Source organism: Anabrus simplex, chromosome 2 (assembly GCF_040414725.1).
Source record: "Anabrus simplex isolate iqAnaSimp1 chromosome 2, ASM4041472v1, whole genome shotgun sequence".
NCBI lineage: Eukaryota > Metazoa > Arthropoda > Insecta > Orthoptera > Tettigoniidae > Anabrus > Anabrus simplex.
The window spans coordinates 657,287,106-657,307,345 of NC_090266.1; the positions used below are offsets into that span (position 1 = coordinate 657,287,106).

General features: G+C 39.0%; 1 protein-coding gene across 1 annotated transcript in view; it reads right to left on the reverse strand.

Annotated features, from left to right (window-relative positions):
* The window catches only part of LOC136864327 (polyamine-transporting ATPase 13A3), an 869,746-nt gene that overhangs the window by 421,764 nt on the left and 427,742 nt on the right, over positions 1–20,240 (reverse strand). The window contains exon 6 of the mRNA XM_067141161.2: positions 18,045–18,118. Coding sequence (XP_066997262.2) covers positions 18,045–18,118 — 74 coding nt within the window. The remainder of the gene's footprint in view (positions 1–18,044; positions 18,119–20,240) is intronic.

Sequence of the window (20,240 nt, forward strand, 5' to 3'; positions counted from 1 at the left end):
TTCTTTTACAGCTGCTGCAATATATTCGTTCCAACAAGGAACGAGTTTTTGTCGAGGAGTCCCAGAAAAAGATGGAATGGACTCTTCAGTAGCAGCAAATCACTTGTATGTTGTAAGTTACATCGTCGTATACTGTACATTCCGGCTATTCGAATTGTTTAAGACCACCAGTGGTGCGAATTTTGGCCATACTGCATGTTTAAGAATCAATTGGGGAGAAGCCTAGATGGAGTTCTGTTTCAACAAAGGAAAAGTAATAGGGAAATGGCCACTGCCACCGAAGCAGGGAAACGAGCAACATCAATGCGGAAGAAGGTGCCGTGCGCTACGCTGAAGTGTATTTGTTCCCCTCTATTCAAATGCATAAATCCAGCTCTGTCATTAACAGTTCCAACTCTCTTCCTGCGAGGCAAAGCATTTCAGAGCACCATAATGGATGATCGGCATTAAAAACACCCACAAGAGGAAAGGAGGTGGAAGCTGATCATTAAGGTCAATTACATCATTGATAAGAGGCTCACCTGGTAGGAAATAAACATTACAAAATATAGTTATGACAGGCAACGAATGATTTACCGCTACTGCCTCCAGCTGGGTTCTTAGTAGAACCTCTTCGGTGTAGGTATCAGAACGAATAAAAATACCAACGCCACCGGAAACCCGGTTTGCATAATCCTGCTCTGTCTGGTATACGGCAGTCTTAAGTTTCTCAAGACCGTATGATGACCTGGTCTGTGATTATTTTCTTGAATACGGACTGATTAGCTGGCGCAGCTCAGATGCCTGTCATAACAGTTACAAGTACACTAACTGTGCCATAGCGTGGACTTTTTCGAGAAGTTTTAAGTTATAAGCGGCGAGATGTTACTTAAGCTACACTCACATCCCCATGCTCCACGTGCACCGTTTGTCTGCATCCTCCACCCACAGGGGTTATACATACTTTCCCATTAACGACATAGATAGGTGTACCACATTCAACTACGGAACATTTGTTAAGCATTACTTGTCTGTTAAATTCCGAGCTACATTTCTTACAAATCTGTTCTTTCACTCAAGCACCATAGACTGTGTCATTATTAGAATGAATGAATGAAGTATACGAGTTTTTTTAACAGTTACACCACTTACTGCGTGCTTTTAGCACTGACGTGTGTAACAATTCCACTGTATGTTGCCATTGATGCTTTCACGGCCCGTACTTACAGACATGATGCTGTATAGGCTTTTGGGCTTATGCCGTGTCAAGAAAATAAGGTGAAATTCTTTACGTTTCGCAGGGAACTGTGCCATTTCTCGTAGACAGTCGATATTTGTTCTGAGGACGCAGGGCACAATTCCCTGCGAAACGTAAAGAATGTCACCTTATTTTCTTGACACAGCACAAGCCCAAAAGCCTGTACAGCATCATGTCTATAATTCTACTGAATACATGCAGTCATTTACGGTTGTTACAATGTGAGAAAATGGCTTTGAATAGACGGGTGAAATACCTTCATATGGTCATGGTGCAACCGTGTGATGACGTCACAACTGCTCCGGTCCGTCCCTACGTCTAATTCGCAGTCCGCATTTTAGCTAGTTAAATGTGTTCACAGAACAGAGCCGGGGGATTTGGTGAAGATTCGTGCCTTCTGGTGAGTGTCGTTGTGGAATTTCCGAACTAGTTCAAGTATTATAAATAAATGCTACCGCCTTTCCTTTGGTAGTGTTTTTTCCTATTTGCTTTACGTCACACCAACACAGATATGTCTTAAGGCGAGGATGGGATAGGAAAGGCCTAGGAATTGGAAGGAAGCGGCCGTGGCCTTAATTATGGTACAGCCCCGGCATTTGCCTGGTGTGAAAATGGGAAACCACGAAAAACCATCTCTTCAGGGCTGCCGACAGTGGGGCTCGAACCCACGATCTCCCGATTACTGGATACCGGCCGCACTTAAGTGACTGCAGCTATCGAACTCGGTTGGTAGTGTTCTGAAGTGAAATTCTGTTTTCTGAACTGGTGAGTTACCAAGAAAACTCAAATTCGTTCAATTTTCAGGACTAGAGCACCAGAAAAATAACGTTTACACGGGCTCTTTTCTTCAATCGTTCCTTTTCGAAATGTGGGATCTCGGTGAGGTCATCTGTCTCGTTTGATTACTTCCACTGCTGAAGGTCCATCGTAAATAGGCTCATTATGATCGCACGCTGGAAAACACTGGAGTGAATGGCCTTTAATAGCCGTCTCTTTTAGCTCCTTAGGCATACTCGACCTGCTTATCTCGCTTCACCATTCACAGAACGAGTGCACAGCAGAGAGACTTTCAGTAATGAATCGTGTTATTCTTCTCTACTACCTTACTTATTGCAGGTTCCCTGTGGTGAAGTACGTAACAGCCTGTTTTGTTTTCAAAGGGATTATTATTTTACATGATAATTAGAAAAAACACACTGAACATAGGCGTAGAAGCAGTTTAGGCCACGGCGTCAGTATGAAACACAGGATTATGGAGGTCCTAGCTCACCCACAGTAGTTTCTCTGAATGGATGTCGAAAGACATACGAGTAGTATGCTCTAAGATTCGTGCACTGACGCAGTGGACGAGATACTTTACTCGCAACGTGAGTATCCTGCGTTCGAATACCGGCGATTTCGAGAGGGATTTTCACTGACTTCAGTATATGTCAGCAGGAAGGACATCCGATCGTCAACCCCTGGCTAGAAAGGGAACGGTCTGGTTTGACTGCAAATAAATTTGCTAGGATGGTCAACTACGACATCGGAACATTGCGGCACGCGTGCTGTTTCATAGGCTGTCTACAACTTGACGAAACTAGTGATTAACAAATCCGGCAGTTTCCTTGTGCCAATACACGTTTATATTTATAGCATGCATCAAGATTTCATACATTTTTATAACACAAGTATTATAACTAATATTTTGACATATTCAAAGTGTCAGTAAATTAGATTTGTAGAGCGTGAAATTCTATTCGTGCTGTCAAAATCTCATTTTCGGCATAACCCTCCGGAACATACAAGCCTCATATGAGGCGTTGAATTTTCATCAATTTCAAGATCTCCCATGTCCCTTCAGATATTTCCAGGCTGTAAGTAAACGACTGTAGTGTAGGAGCCAGGAAGCAGTTCCCACCGTGATCACTAGGTGTCAGGAGTGCACGGGGAGGAGTTCTCCAGGGTTCAGCACACAAGTTGTGCGTACCTGTAATCAAGACTGAAATAAAGAAACTACTGAGCATGTTGTAAGTACTTTTAAATCCTAGAAAGCGTACAGTTCTTTAGTTTATTAATTGTACGATGATGTTTAAACATTGAATGTAAAGTTTTAAAACAACCATAGGTCTTGTGTAGCATCACAAATAATGGATTTTCATATGAGGCTTACTGTCTCTTGTATCATGATATATTTGCGGTAATATGACGTACTTTTTGCAGAAGCCAAGCCTCAATGAAATGGTTGCCAACTCAACAGATTTAGCCCGGAATATCCAGTGGTAAAGCATCAATGTAAGTAATACGTTATCTTTAATAAAGTAACATAACCTGCATCGAAAAGGGCGGGAATAACTGCAGGTGTTGACTTATTACACGATAACTTTTCTATTACCAACGTTTTTGTTAGTCTGCTGCAACTGAGAATTCTGTCAACTGTTATTAATTGTCGTAATTTTCCGTGAATTCTAGCCATTTTGCATTATATCAATCAGTTGTGTGAAATCCAGCCTGCTTTAGTACTGTTTGCCAACTACTGGGCATGTATTGTTATAGCAAATTGCTATTATTATTATTATTATTATTATTATTATTATTATTATTATTATTATTATTTTATTTTCAGATTTAGGAGACTCAATCCAACATTGAGTGAACGGAGTAGTTGTGACCATCTTCAACTTCCAAGCTAGTCTGAAGATGACATTGGCTGTGAGGATGAGCTGTAGGATGCTGACGATAGAAAACGGAGGGCTGGAAGAGGTAGGTGATAATGGACAGCCGGAGGAAACTGCAAACAGTTATACAGTTAACCATCGCGATGTATTGTGGTTTTCATTTTTGCTATTTCCTTTACGTCGCACGGACACAGGTAGGTCTTATGGTGACGATGGGAGAGGAAAGTGCTAGGAACGGGAAGGAAGCGGCCGTGGACTTAAGGTATAGCTCCAGCATTTGCCTGGTGTGAAAATGGGAGACTACGGTAACCTATCTTCAGGGCTGCCGACAGTGGGATTCGAAACCACTATGTCCCGGATGCAAACTCACAGCTGCGCGTCCCTAAACGCACTGTCAACTCGCCCGGTTTTCCTAATTTTGTAGTCTTCTTTGGTATCTAAATAGCCTGATTTAAAATCAACAGAATTTTAATCCTGTAAATAATTCATTCATGTTCGAGACGGATAAAGAAGTTTACATAATATTTTAATACAGAACTATTGGTATATTTCTTCACTGCATACGCAAGGCCATTCTACGTCATCAGGGAACTTTTCCAAGCCGCCCAGCTATTTCTTTGCTATTTATTATAACACTACATTGATTTTATGGAAAAATTATTATTACTTTTGCATTTATGATACGTCAGTTGACCATTAACCCAAGCTTCATTGAAATCTGGCCGAACCCAAACAGTTCCCATGCAAGTCGTAAATTGGAAATTAGGATTCTGCAGCCGACCCGACAGGAATGTTGGAAGGTGACGCTGAAGACAGGATTTATTTATTTAATTGTTTATTAAACATTAATATTACAAAGATCGTCACCAATTGAGCCTATCAGTGCCATCGCTCCCCTCCATTTCATAGGCAGTCCCCCTGATGACCTAGAATTAAAACAATGGACAGCGACACCGGTGACGTAGTTGTTGGTCCGCTCCCAACTGGGTTGATATGATCTCCTGTTTCGGGAGTGGGGCATTATTTTCCATTGCCGTTACACTGAAACAACTTCAATTATTGAACGTTCTCGAAAACTTAGAAATTCATTTCCCGGAGAAGAATTAATTTCTTTCAAAGACGGTCGCCCTCTACACTCTGAATACAATTATTCGTTTCAACGCCGAGTTGCTCAGGTGGTATCGCGCTGCACCGAAATTATCGGGTTCGATCTCCGCTCAATCTAGTGGAACACAAAAGTACACAAATACGCCAGCCTCGAACTGGTAAGATTAACGAGCACTTCAAAGAACTGTTGTGAAAGAAATTTCAGTCACCTCGGTGACTCCGAAAGTCGTAAAATTTGTTAAACCTTGAAACCTGTAACAAATATTTTCTTAGTTGCGAATAAGCACTCCCATCTACTGGGGCTGACATCCGTCTAGCAGCCCTGAATATGGTTTTCCATGGTTTCCCATTTTCACACCAGGTGAATGCTGGGGCTGTACCTTAAGGTCATGGCTGCTTCCTTCCCACTCCTAGCCCTTTCCTCTCTCATCGTCGCCATAAAACCTATCTGTGTCTGTGCGACATAAAGCAACTTGTAAAAAAGAAGTTTTGTTTGCATTCTGTGCGTTTTCTGACTTGCTAATCCCTAATCTGACGTTGCAATATATCTTTTCTGAGCGACTACATACATCTTACAGAGAGAACGGGCAATGCGAAGTGCTTAAGGTGTTCGGCAACTACGAGTCGGAGAATTTGCCTGCTCCGATGACGGGCAGCAGCTAGTTACTGAGTTGCGTCAGTAGCAGTTGCCCTCGGCTAATAGGTCTCACTAGCATTTGTACCAGTTCTTCGCACGAGAATTCAGAATGAATTACATACTTCCTTCAGGAATTTGTATTAAGTTACATGCCTCTATTCACATGTTTAATACAGCATGTTGAACCCGAAAGCACATGCCAGTAACGTGAAGTACGAGTAAGCTGAACGACGTCGTGAGTACGATTTCAGAATCTTTAGTACGGTACAGTTCCTGGTTCGAAGTTGTGCGAAATTCTTCCTGCTTAGTTATATATTGTTTGCCTGACCACTGGCGTGGCGTTGTAATTGAAGACTCAAACCCAACCTTGCTGATACCTCCCTTATAATCAGCTCTGTTGAAATGGTTCTAGTTCTGCCCGTTAACCCACCTTGAAGTGACATGTATCAAGTATCCCACGGGGTTTTTAAACATCCAATTTTTCGTGAGCATCTCTTATTATCCGTCGTAGGATAAATACGTATACTGCATAAACGAACGGAAATAACATACTCTGGTCTTCCAATGAACCCCCAGTCTGCTATAGATTTTAAAGGATATGCATAAGGAAAACCTGCTCCTGGATGACTAGACTAAATATGAAGATTAGGTACATATCTATTTAACCTTTTACCCGTGATGGTGGAACAGACACGAACGCTAAGAAGTACTGATACGGTCTTGAGTTGGCCTAAAACGAATAAATATATCAAATTAAGGCGAAATAAATTACAGATCGCGGAGGCGCTACAATATTATTTAAAAAAATTATCCAATGGTTGGTGACTCGTCGGAGCATCTAGTTGCGCTAATAGCGCCCTAAGCGTCCAGTATTATGTAATAGTTTTGGATTTTCATGTAGGACTGGCAAGATACCCATACTCCGCTACGGCTTTAAAATGAAAGTTAATATTCAAAGTTTTACATTTGGAGAGTCCACTGTCAGCTGAGCCTTTAAAATATGTCCTCAGTTCGTACATCAAACGGTTTTGGGGGAATTATTATTTTATAATCTACCACTGACTTGAACCTCGTACGAAAGAATTTTAATATTTTAATCCATACCTGATTTAACATCAAGTCATAAAAGCCAAATATTTATTAACATCTAGGATATAGAAGACAACCCTTCATAAAAAAAAATATGTTCGTGCCTGAAACAGTTTCGGATTAATGGATATTGTGTTTTTGAGAGTCAACTACTATCTAAACCTCTTAGGGGAGAAAAGTTTTGAAGTATACGGTATTTTACACCTAGGATATGAAAGAAGTCCTTCCTCGTAAAATTACAACTTTGCATGCCAAACGGTTTTGGAGGGATGAAACATTCAGTTTACGGAGCTAACCTCCTGTGACACGTTAGCGGTGGAACGTTTAAAAATATTTCCCATTTTACACCTAGTATTGAAAATATACACCGCTATTTGGAATTTTGTCTTCGTACATTGAGCAGTTTCAGAGGAAGGAATTAATATATTTGCTTTCAGATCTTAACTCCCATTTAACTCTGAGGGGTTAAATTTGTTTCATACCTTCTGTTATTTAAGACCTATGATATCATTTGCCATTTTAACTTCGTAATTCAAACGGTCTCATATTGAACCCATAATTCTACTTTGCTAAAAAATTGAAACTAACAGATTTAGTGCAACCATATTTTTTATTGCAAGCTCATCTCACGTTCTGTGGCGCGACAACTCACAGCGGGGAGCGGTCCACCAATTTGAACGAGGTCGGAACATTTCGGCAGACCTCGGGTAATTAATAATGAAATTCTGGATCATAACCCTCATAGCTAGAGATTTCGGCACTGTCATTAACAAAGAAATAAGAAATCAAGAATTTTGAGAAATATCTGATGAAACTAAAGTCCACAGGGTGGAAATGTATTTAATTAGGCCTGGAAATAAGTTGGCATCCATACTGGAAGAAAAATGCACACGTGTCAAGGACATTCAGTCAAAATGAGTGGCAACCATAATGCACAAAATTACGCCCGTTAAAGTAACGGGAAAATCAACAAACAACACGATCATGACTGGAATATTAGGTTGAATCCCTGGAGCGAGTCTCCAAGGAATCGGTCCAGTGGTCTTCAACCTGAGTGATTGCACCATGGTACATAACGCCGCCGGGCTGAGTGGCTCAGACGGTTAAGGCGCTGGCCTTCTAACCCCAACTTGGCAGGTTCGATCCTCGCTCAGTCCGGTGGTATTTGAAGGTGCTCAAATACGACAGCCTCGTGTCGGTAGATTTACTGGCACGTAAAAGAACTTCTTCGGGACTAAATTCCGACACCTCTGAGTCTCCGAAGACCTTAACAAGTAGTTAGTGGTACGTAAAACAAATAACATTATTATTATTATTATTATTATTATTAGTAGTAGTAGTAGTAGTACATAACGCCAAGCGGAGCGTCCGTAGAAAATTCATAAATACTTCCTCTTCAACCAGGAGCGTCAGTCGTCGTTCTATATTCCGAGAGTGTGAACCTACGTTAGGCAACACAAGAAGACTCTAAGTGGGCGAAATAGATTTGTAGAATCTTTAATGCAAGTTGGCTGGAAGGACTAATATTTTACCAAGTCGTAAATAGTGAACGAAGACTAAATTAGCTATTTGAAACATGGTAGTTACGACATCTATCACGGTCGGGGAAGAAAACTAAGTTTAATAGCTATAGGATTCCTGAACTTCTCATAGGGAGACATCAGATTCATAGAGTTTTTGTGAATTGCTGCTGACAATGTTAGTTTTTGTAATCGGTAAGGGAGGACGATAGTCTTACGAAGATAAGCTTTGTGTCTCACGGTCAATCACACCTGTGAACATCTGGTTAGAAGGGAGTTGGGGAAGATTCCACAAACAGCATTAGTTGAGTTCTCGATATGAAGCGGGACGGTTTAACAGTTATATGTGTATAAAATAATTTATGGTAACGTGTTGCTTCAAGTCAAGTGTAAAATCTGTATGTATAAGGTAATATTTAAGTGAAGAATGTATCCTACAATTATGAAGGACTAAATTGGAGATGGCTGGCACAAGATGAAGCCAAGATGAAGCCGTGCGAAACGACTACAATTACAGGTCTGTCTGATTTAAATGTTTTGTACTTAGAAATGTAAATACTTGTCCCTTTAAATCAATTTATAAATCAGAACATTGCTTTGTATACGTGACGTGTGTAATCAAGAATATTGCGATGATGAAGTGTGTTATTCTAGTGTGGAGGCGAATTTTCCTTTATGTCAGCACGCCAGACTTTAAAATGTGTTTAAATTTCTTTAAGTAATGTAAAAGTGAAGTTAAATAGTGCAATGAAAATCAGTGAAATAACATACGGACCGGTAAAAGTTACAATAATGGTAACGATAAAATAACCGTTATGAGTGTGATACAAGTCAAATACCAAATTATAAAATAATAATAATAATAAATAAAAATAATACTGACGTCAGGAGAAAATTGAGATAAATTATGCGTTCAGCGGTTATAAGCGAGATTTTCGGCTTATATCGAAATCCAGTGACGTATGAGAAAGTATTTTTCGGAAACTTAAACTTTGTGACACCGTGTATTTGTGATACAGAAAGTCACGGTATGCTATTTTGCTCTCTAGGTCAGGAAAATTTCGAGAAGTTAATTGTGGCATTACAAAGTTGGTTGGTCATGGAATCGCTTGTATTTCAAAAGTTTCAAACGAGAAGAAAATGGATTGTAACGGAAAATGAAATATGAGAATTGTCGAAGATGTCACAAGGCAGAGTGAGCCTATATTTTATGAGTGATGTGGAATAAGCAGGATGCTGAGGATAAGAGGCCCTGTACTTCGATGCAGAGGAACTTTTGTAACATGGTGTGTAAGTTGAGATGTAATATTTCTGAGACAGACTGTGTAAGACGAACGATGTCCTGTAACAATCCAGAATGGTTGATGAATTTGAAGGTTGTCAAATACAAGTAAGCGGGTTGTAACGCCTATTTTAAGTACAATTTTATGTTTCTCCCCTGATTACCATTTTATGTAACACTGTAGGTAACGGCAGTAAGTCTAAGTGACGGTTCTATTTGATACCAGCTAAGTCCATTTTGTGATAGACGACCTCACGAACGAAATGTCTTCTGACACACGGTCAAGATAATCTATATATATATAAAATAACTTGTCCTGACTGACTGACTGATTCATCATCGCAGAGCCAAAACTACTGGACGTAAAGAAATGAAATTTTGGGGATATATTCATATTAAGATGTAAGTGCTCGCTAAGAGAGGATTTTTGGATATTCCTTCGCTAAGGGGGTGAAAAGAGGGGTGAAATTTTAAAATTAGTGTGTCTATATCTCCAAACTTTTAAAGTTTGCAGATGTAAAAATTGGTATTTAGAATCTTCATTAAACATAAAGAAACACGTAATTTTTTGTTTTCGGAAAATCGCAATAGGAGGGGTGAAAAGGGGTGAAAAAGGGGTTGAATGCCTTTAATGACGATACTTCTATTTCAGAAACTAAAGATATTACAGACCTGAAAATTGGTGTTTATGATCTCCTTTAAAAATAAAGAAACACGTATTTTTTGTTTCTGGAAAATCCAATTAAGGGGGGTGAAAAGGGGGTAATATTTTAAAATGAGTGTATCTATATCTCAAAACTTTTAAAGCTTATAGATGTGAAAATTGGTATTTAGAATCTCCTTTAGAAATAAAGAAACACGTATTCTTTTGTTTTCGGAAAATCCCAATAGGAGGGGTTTAAAAGGGTGAAAAATGGGTTGAATGCCTTTAATGAGGATACATATATCTCAGAAACGGAACATATTACAGAACTGAAATTTTGTATATGGGATATCCTTTAAAAATAAAGAAACACGTATTTTTTTAGTTCTTGGAAAATCCAATTAATGGCGGTTAAACAGAAGTGACAAATTGGGGTGAATTTTTTGAAAGAATTTCTTGGACACGTAAAATTTTACAGACGTAAAAAGTGGGTGTTTGGAATCTCCTGTAAATGTAAAGAAACATAGGCGATATGTTTTTGGAAACTCCACATAAGGGGAACCCAAAAGGGGTGAAATTTTAAAATGAGAATTTTTACAGTATATCTAAAAAAACTCAACATGTTACAGAAGTGAAAAATGGTATTTTTATCTCCATTAAACATAAAGAAACGTGTATTTTTAGTTTTCGGAAATACCACTTGGGTGGAGGGGGGTGAAAGTGACTGAAAATGGTGTTGAATTCTTTTAATTAGGCTACTGATATCTTAAAAACGAAGATGTTACAGACGTGAAATTTGATATTTGCAATCTGCTTTAAAAGTAAAGAAACACGTATTCTCGGAAAATCCAATGAAGTGGGGGTGGGGAGGTGGGTGAAAGAATTGAAAAATTAATTGACTTTAATTGTATGAGAATATATGCATCTAATAAAAACCAAAGTTGTTACAGACGTGAGAATTCGTATTTGGATCTCCTTTAAAAATAAAGAAAAGCGCGCTTTGGGGGGGAAACCGTCTTGGGGCGGGAGTGTAAAGGAGTTGAATTCCTTTCATGGGGACACACAAATCAAAAAGTGAAGAAGTTAGAGTCGTGATAATTGGTATTTAGAAGATCCTTTACTATTAAAGAAACACGTATTTTTTGCGGGAAAATTCACTTAGGGGGGGGGCAGTAGTTTGAAGTGAAGTGACAATAAATTATATTTATGGGGATACTTATATCTCAAAACTGAAGGTAATAGACGTGAACATTGGTGTTTGGAATCTCCCTTAAACATAAAGAAACACGCCTTCTTTTAATTTTTGGGGGGGGGGGGATTGGCAGTAAAAACTTAACGGCGGTGGGGTGTAAAAGGAGGTGAGACTAATTGATTTTACTGTTCTTAATGTACTTATAAGGATCCTCCGTTGCTCAGGCGGCAGCGCGCCGGCCTCTCACAGCTGGGTTCCGTGGTTCAAATCACGGTCACTCCATGTGACATTCGTGCTGGACAAAACGGAGGCGGGACAGATTTTTCTGCGGATACTCCGGTTTTCCCTGTCATCATTCATCCCAGCAACACATAATAATAATAATAATAATAATAATAATAATAATAATAATAATAATAATAATAATAATAATAATAATAATGTTCCGGACCGTAGTCAAATGTGCGCACCGCGCTGGAAACGGCTCCTGGACGGGTAATGACTAAGAATGCAGTCCGGCCGCGGGTTCAGTGCCGCCAAGGCACCCAATATGACTCCACGCCGGATCTCCTGAAGGATTTTATCCAGATTAAAAATGATTATATGAAAATACGGTATGGCAAAGATTTACGGACACAACTGACCGGGAAGAATACCTGAGCCTAGCTCGGGAAGTACGAAATCGATTGCTGGAAAGGAAGATTGAAAAATGGGAGGAAGCGTGCCGTAATCTAATAGAAAACGAGTCAGATCGGGAATTTTGGTGGATTCTCGCTGAAAACGAGTCAGATCGCGAATTTCGGCGGATTATGTATCTAAAATAATAAGCATTCAATTATAAATTTCAGTATAGTACCGTAGCGAAGCACGGGTACCTTGCTAGTTATTATAATAAATTTAATTCTATTCTGTATCTTTCAGGACGAAATTATCGCTGACTAGAAACACTGCGGGTGTAAAAAGTGAATTTTATTAAAATTATAGTTTAAGTAGACTGATTGAAAGTTACTTCTCTGGACAGTTTACGGTAATGCCTGTTTAGAGTGTTAACATGGAAGTTCAGTTGGAGCCTCACACGCTAGTTGTGCCGTGCATATCGTGATGGTACTGATATTTTTTTCAGCGATATTATGTAATATAAAACGAGAGTCTAGTATTTTATTTAGCGAATTTCACTGCATGTGTTGAGATTGTATTGAGGAATAGATTAAACTATTAGGACATGTTTAACTTCGATTTCACGCTTTATTGTAGGAAAGACACCGTAATATTTCCAGGTTCGAGTTCACTTTTTGTAGGGAATTTCACTTAATGTGTTAGAGTTTCAACGAGGATGAGACCTAAATATGCGGACATTGTATGAAAATTTTGATTTCGCCTGATAGTATGAATGATTTGTACATACCATGAAGTTGGCTCAACGATAGATTTAGGATGCTGTGTGTATTATATAATTTAAGGATGAGTAGACACTGTAAAGTTGGCTCGACGACAGGATTGATGATTATGATGCTTCTTGTTTAAAGGGGCTTAACATCTAAGGTAATCGGCGCCGACGACAGGATTGGGATCTCTGTACATAGCCAAGACAGTCATAAGTTAGGCATTTTTGCGTATCGACTTGAACGATGTTAGTGTTTGCAGTAGTGGATGCGAATGTGAAAGATGTTAGTAGGTACTATTCAGGCCACGTTCCGGCGTAATTCTTAACAGCCAGAAGGTGCTCCCGTAACAGCGTTTCATCAGAAGTGGCATGAATGTAAAGGTTGTCCCACATGGAATCCTAGCTAATTGAGACTGATAAATACTGTTTAGCCGCGCGTGTTCAAGTTCGATGAACTTTTATTCATAATTATTTACTTTCCTTTACTTTAAGATTTGTTGTTCGGGTGTCCGATGTTATGATAGTGCAGTGTGTTGTCAGTTCATTTTTGTAGGATTTACACTCCGAATGCGGTTTCGATTCGTCAGCTGTTAATATACATTTTATTTTCATTTTTCGTTACTAACATTATTTATGCGAGACATTGCCCTACCGATCACTTGTGGTTTAGTTTAATGGGAGAAGTGTACGTAGACAGCTTTGTAATGGTAGTCGTAGTTACAGAAAATTGGAAAGATTTACTTTCATTTGTGTTATATTGAGACCTTTTATTTTACCGAACGTAACGACGTAATTGTTTTATGACCTGAAAGTTGGTTTAGTAAGAAGATTTTCCAGTCATTTATCACTTTTCTTTAACTTCAGTGTTTGGCAATTCTTCTAAATGCATAATGAATTAATGTTCTTCTGCAATTCGCAGTTTTGTTTCTTCAGAACGTAAGATCCCATCGGATCAAGCGTTGTTGGTTCCTTCTGAATATCTGTTTCGGGTGAGGCACGTCTCAGCATCGGGAATCGCTCTGTAACTTAAGGGTGTGACGAAATTACAATACATGGTGGAATTTTATTTTTGATTGTGACAATTGCTGTTAACTTGTAATGAACACAATGCTTTCTAGTAATATTTCGCAACCTATCCAAAGCAACTGATAGTCGATTTGGTTCGATCAAGGATCCATTCGGGGTATGTTCCTATATCTGATATAATACTAGACTGGTGGATAACCTTAATTAAATGTAAATCTGGAATTCTACTTTTTGAAGGTCAGATTTTCCACGGCTTGTGTGGGTTAACTATCGTTTGGACCAATGGTGCCCGATTTTCAGGTTTTATTCTCGTTCTCTGGCTTTTGATATCCGCGAATTTTACAATACATTTTTATCCTTGAATGACAATAATAAACAATTTTAATAACACTTTACCACTCGCGTTATGCATTGTGACTGCGTTAAAACATACTGTGAAAATTTTTAGTGATTTTTCTGGCCGAGTTGTAAAATTATCGTGATTTAAGCTGAATAAATATTGTAGTAAGAACATGTTTGCTCCTTATTTGAAGTAGTCATGCTCTCCTCTGAACCCTATCGTTTGGTCGTTGAAGTGACAGAAAAAAACTCAACGTCCCCCAAGATCGAAGAGTACGATATTACTCTACTGAAGCAGCCAAGTCAGACGACCAACGATGGAACGATAAGTTCAAGGGTTCAATATAAACATTTTTTCATCATTCCTCATCCCCCACTGAAAACCCCTTAAACGGTGTATTTCCACTCCTTATTTGTATCCTCATAAATAGAATTGAACTCCTTTTACACACCCCTTAAGTTGATTCCCTCTCCTCAACAAGAAATGCGCGTTTCTTTATTTTTGAAGGAGATTAAAATACCCATTTTTCACGTCCGTAACATCCTTCGCTTTTTGTGATATGAGAATCCTCATACAAATAATTAAACTCATTTTTCTATTCATTTACCCACCCTTAATTGGATATTCCGAATACAAATGAATGCGTATTTCTTTATTTTTAAAGAAGATTCCAAATACGAATGTTCCATGTCTAACACCTTCAGTATCCTTATAAAAATAATTCAACCCCTTTTGAGTACTTTTTACAACCCCTTTTAAGTGGATTTTACGAAAACGAAAAAGTACGTGCAACTTTATTTTTAAGAGAGATTAAAAATACCAATTTATACGTCTAACATGTTCCATTTATGAGATATACTCATTTTAAGAATTCACCCCATTATGTCACCCCTGTTCACCATCTGGTAAGTATATTTTCCAAAAACAGAAAATACATGTTTCTTTATTTTTGAAGGAGATTTCAAATACCAGTTCTCATGTCTTTAAACTGTTCAGCTTCCGAGAGATAGATACACTCATTTTAAAAATTCATCCCCCTTTTCAACCCCTTAGCGACGGAGTATCCAAAAATCATCCCTTACTGATCACCTATATCTTAATATGAATGTATCCCCAAAATTTCATTTATGTCCAACAGTTTTGGCTCGGCGATGATGAATCAGTCAGTCAGCACAAGTTATCTATATAGATTGTTGTACTTTATGATTTTAAATTTTCATTTTTATTTTTATTTTTATTTTTATTTTTGGCGTTGGCGCTACAATAAATTCATGTGTAGCAAAGTAGAACTCAAGTCTTTTCATTTTGTAATGTAGAGTAGGCCTAGTTGTACCCTATCAAAATGTAGCGGACGATACGGCGACTCATGAGAGAAGAGGTACGCCGCGATATGAAGAACTCACCAACATGCTCAAAGGATACGACAGACAGGGGGCAAATTACCGCTTTCTTCCTATCAAAAGGTACCCTACATTTTTTTTTTTTTTTTTTTTTGCTTTTGTCGCACCGACACAGATATGTCTTATGGCGACGATGGGATGGGAAAGGCGTAGGAAATGAAAGGAAGCGGCCGTGGCCTTAAGGTACAGCCCCGGCATTTGCCTGGTGTGAAAATGGGAAACCACGGAAAACCATCTTCAGGGCTGTCGACAGTGGGTCTCGAACCCACTATCTCCCGATTACTGGATACTGGCCGCACTTAAGCGACTGCAGCTATCGAGCTTGGTGTACCCTACTCTTATTCCGTGCTACTACTCTTATTTCATGAAGTCAATTCATCCCTGTCTTCCCACTATTTCAACATTTCAGATCTCATTTCATCCATTCCCGTTGTTTATGTAGTTTGTTGATCATCCTTTTCACTCCTTCCTGCGTAATTTCACTGCCACCAGTTTCTTCCCCCGTATGAACTCCATTGTTCGGGACTTGAACACGGAGATTTCCTTTTATGCTGAAAACATTCGCAAAATGTTCCTTTCATCTGATCTGTTCAGCGATACTTGGTATCTAAAATGAGTTGATCCTCCAATTTCTGAAGTTATTTTATTACAGTCCAGAAGAGTATCCCTGCCAATCGACCAACCCGTTGCAGATTATTATTAATCTCTTCCTACGATTTCTTCTTGGACTCTACAATGATTAGTTCAGCTCTGATCCATGAATATTTCCAGCTCTTTTGAGCTATTATAGATACGCTTTCTTTCAAGTTTTCAAGCTATCTAGACTCCATAAATCTAAGAAGGTTATCGCTTCCCCCCCCCCCCTCCCTCACCATTTTCACACATCGTTGTAGGTGAGCATTCCCCTGCCTTTTCCACTACAGCATCCGTGTGTGCCTCCCTTACTCTTTCTATGGTAAGTATCATCTGAAACTTTTCAGTAATAATGTCGATGTTGACTGCTTTTGTACAATTTTCTCGTCCTGGAAATTCTCCATCCTTAAATCCTTAATCTGCAGAAAGACTTCACTTTCTCTATCCTAAGCCCAGTGATACTTAGTTCGCTGCGGAAAGTGTTCAGGACAGTATGCCTTTGTATCGTTGGGTTGCATACGCAAAGGGAATAAATCTTTAGGGCCCGGATGTTTTTGACCTAAAAATGTTAGAAATATGTAAGCATATAAATGACCTAATAATGTATTAAAATATGATAAATATAACTTCAAAATATTTGGTAACATTTTCAAAATCTTGAAAATCTTGCCACTGTAAATTAGCATAATATTGAAAATATACCTTTAGAATCTAGCACATTAAATAAACAGACATAATATTTTTTATTATACGATATTTTGAGTTTATTTAAGTACTTTATTCAGAGTTAACTCTCGACTCTGCACAGAATGAAATGAATGTCACATTTTGATGGGCGATGAAAAAGAATTGCAATAGCAAATTACATACATTTTAAAGTGTTCAAATTAGAGCGATTTCCTATTTTCACGCAACATTCACTTGTAATGAGGAAAAGACCGCTTAACATCGCAGGATGTTATTGGGGCATATTTAAAATACGTCAAATCATAAGAGTTCTATTGAGGCTCATCCTTCTGTCCCTCATGCATTTTTCTATACAGCTTACCCTCCTAATTCACATGAAGATATATTTCTAAGGAAGATAATTGTAATAAATTACAAACAGCAATTACGAGACGTGAAAAATCCGTCCTGGAGAATACTGCAAGCAGGTATGAGAAAATGGAATGAAATATTTACAAATATGACAAAAATTTAAAAATTCTCGGGGAAATATGATCATAATATGAACAATTCCCTGGACATGACAAAAATCGTTAAGAAAAGCCAAACTATTACTATGGGACCCCTAAAAATTGCATAATTTTAGTCACTGTAGATAAAACCATGCTTAACTTTTATTTTCCATGGAAAGAACATAAAAAATATGACATGTCATGAACATCCAGGCCCTAATCAACATCAAATGCTTAAGCATATCGAATACCTTACGTTACATTCATTGGATAAAATAATTTGGAAGAGGGTAAAATTTTACATCGGTACATGGTCATGAGGTCGATAATATCAAGCGCATTGCTGTACTGCTATGCTTTGTCTATACCCGCTGAACCTGGTGATGGTGCGTTATCTGCCCTGAATTTTTTTCGCTTCACTGTGTGTTCTGATGGCACTTGAGCTCGTCATTACTGGCCAAGCTGGCTGGAAATGCTTAACTATCTACTGGCTGTAGATTTCATGATTTTCCCAGTGATCGCTAATCCTACTGGCTGAACTTTTCATATATCCCTTTAAATATATATATGTGCATATTTTAGGATCATAATCTTGTTTCCCTTCGATTTTCTAAAAGTCTTGTGTGCAAGATTCTTAAATTAATTCTGCGTAACCGATGTTAAAATAAGTGAAAATTAAAGATATCTAATTAAAAATGATAGATGAAGACAATATTTACCTCTGTGTGCACCGCTGCTTAAATATATGCGGACTAAATCCTTCCGGTCCACCCTCTGTCGATTACCATCAGGGCTGGAAATAGAATAGAACGGGCTCGAGATTAAAATTACACCAAAGAACATGTGATACACTAGACAATTGTTTTATTGTATAGCTCTTAATTCAATACAACTTTAAAGTTGTTCAGTATGTCAAAACACTAATTAAAACACGTATAACATTACAAGTTACTTTTAATAATAATAATAATGCTATTTGCTTTACGTCCCACTAACTACTTTTTAAGGTCTTCGGAGACGCCGAGGTGCCGGAATTTAGTCCCGCAGGAGTTCTTTTACGTGCCAGTAAATCTACCGACACGGGGCTGTCGTATTTGAGCACCTTCAAATACCACCGGACTGAGCCAGGATCGAACCTGCCAAGTTGGGGTTAGAAGGCCAGCGCCTTAACCGTCTGAGCCACTCAGCCTGGCACAAGTTACTTTTAGGTTCTTTATTAGCCTATATATTTATGGATTGCTACAGTGTTACGGTACATGTGTTTTAATCATTGTTTCGAGAGACTGAAAAGCTTTTAAGTTTTGTTGAGTCAATATTGAAAAAATATGGCCGCCTTCTTAACCAAAAACTTATTTCTGTTAAGGAGAGAGTAGACATTTTGGATGTTACTCTATGATTGGTAAATACACTATCTGATCAAAAGCACCCGGACACCCACTCGAAATTATTCCTCTATAATCTGCCCTGCGTCGCAATTAACGAGGTGGGTAGACCTATCCACATTTTGTTCTCTATTGCAGCTCGAATTCTGCAGGGAGGCTGTCCACGAGCTGTCTAAACTCTCCAGGGAACGGCAGATCATTCTTCATGTAGCACTGTAGCAGGCAGTTCACTCATCCCAGCAGTGACCAATCAAGCATTCGCAGTGTTGCCCAGCTTAGTCGTGTTCGCAGTGAAACAGGGGTTCGAAACCCTCGCCCCCGTGGAAATTTGACGAAAATAAAATAAAAACTGACGAACAAGTGAAAGCCTACTCAGTGGGTTGGCTCTTTTGAACATTCAATCAACAGATCTCTTGAATCTATTTTCTAAGAATCCTCGAAAGTTGAACTTTATAGATTGTAACCTGAATGTATCATTCACTGTAAAACGGTTTACTTTGATCATATTGTTCTTGTTCTGTATTTAATGTGCTGCTTCCTGAATATCAACATAATTGAATTGTATCAGTGTCCTTATTATAACACTTACTGTATCCATGCACACACACACACACACACACACACACACACACACACACACACGTTCCACCATCATATTGTAACTAATACAACTCATCGGTCGATCCTGGCTAAGCTACTGGGAATATCATCGCCTCTTGTCCGACTCGTTGGCTGAACGGTCAGCGTACTGGCCTTCGGTTCAGAGGGTCCCGGGTTCGATTCCCGGCCGGGTCGGGGATTTTAACCTTAATTGGATAATTCCAATGGCACGGGGGCTGGGTGTATGTGTTGTCTTCATCATTTCATCCTCATCACGACGCGCAGGTCGCTTACGGGAGTCAAATAGAAAGACCTGCACCTGGCGAGCCGAACCCGTCCTGGGATATCCCGGCACTAAAAGCCATACGCCATTTCATTTTTCATCGCCTCTTAATGACAATACAAGGCGGACAGTAAGCTGTCGATATGGAGAACAGTTCTACCAAGGACTGAAGAAATCTGCGCACATTTATCTCCAGTAGTTTTAGAGTTACAGCATATTAAATCAAAATACACAGTTCAAAAAAATTAGGGGAACATGTTTTTGAAGGTATGCTATGCTCCACAAAACAATACCTCACCGGGCGAGTTGGCTGTGCGCGTAGAGGCGCGCGGCTGTGAGCTTGCATCCGGGAGATAGTAGGTTCGAATCCCACTATCGGCAGCCCTGAAAATGGTTTTCCGTGGTTTCCCATTTTCACACCAGGCAAATGCTGGGGCTGTACCTTAATTAAGGCCACGGCCGCTTCCTTCCAACTCCTAGGCCCTTTCCTATCCCATCGTCGCCATAAGACCTATCTGTGTCGGCGCGACGTAAAGCCCCTAGCAAAAAAAAAAAACAATACCTCACACCCAGGTATATTACCAACTAAACCTTTTTTATTTACCGTTGAAGTATACAAAAGAACAGATTGATTCGTGTTCATTTAAAGA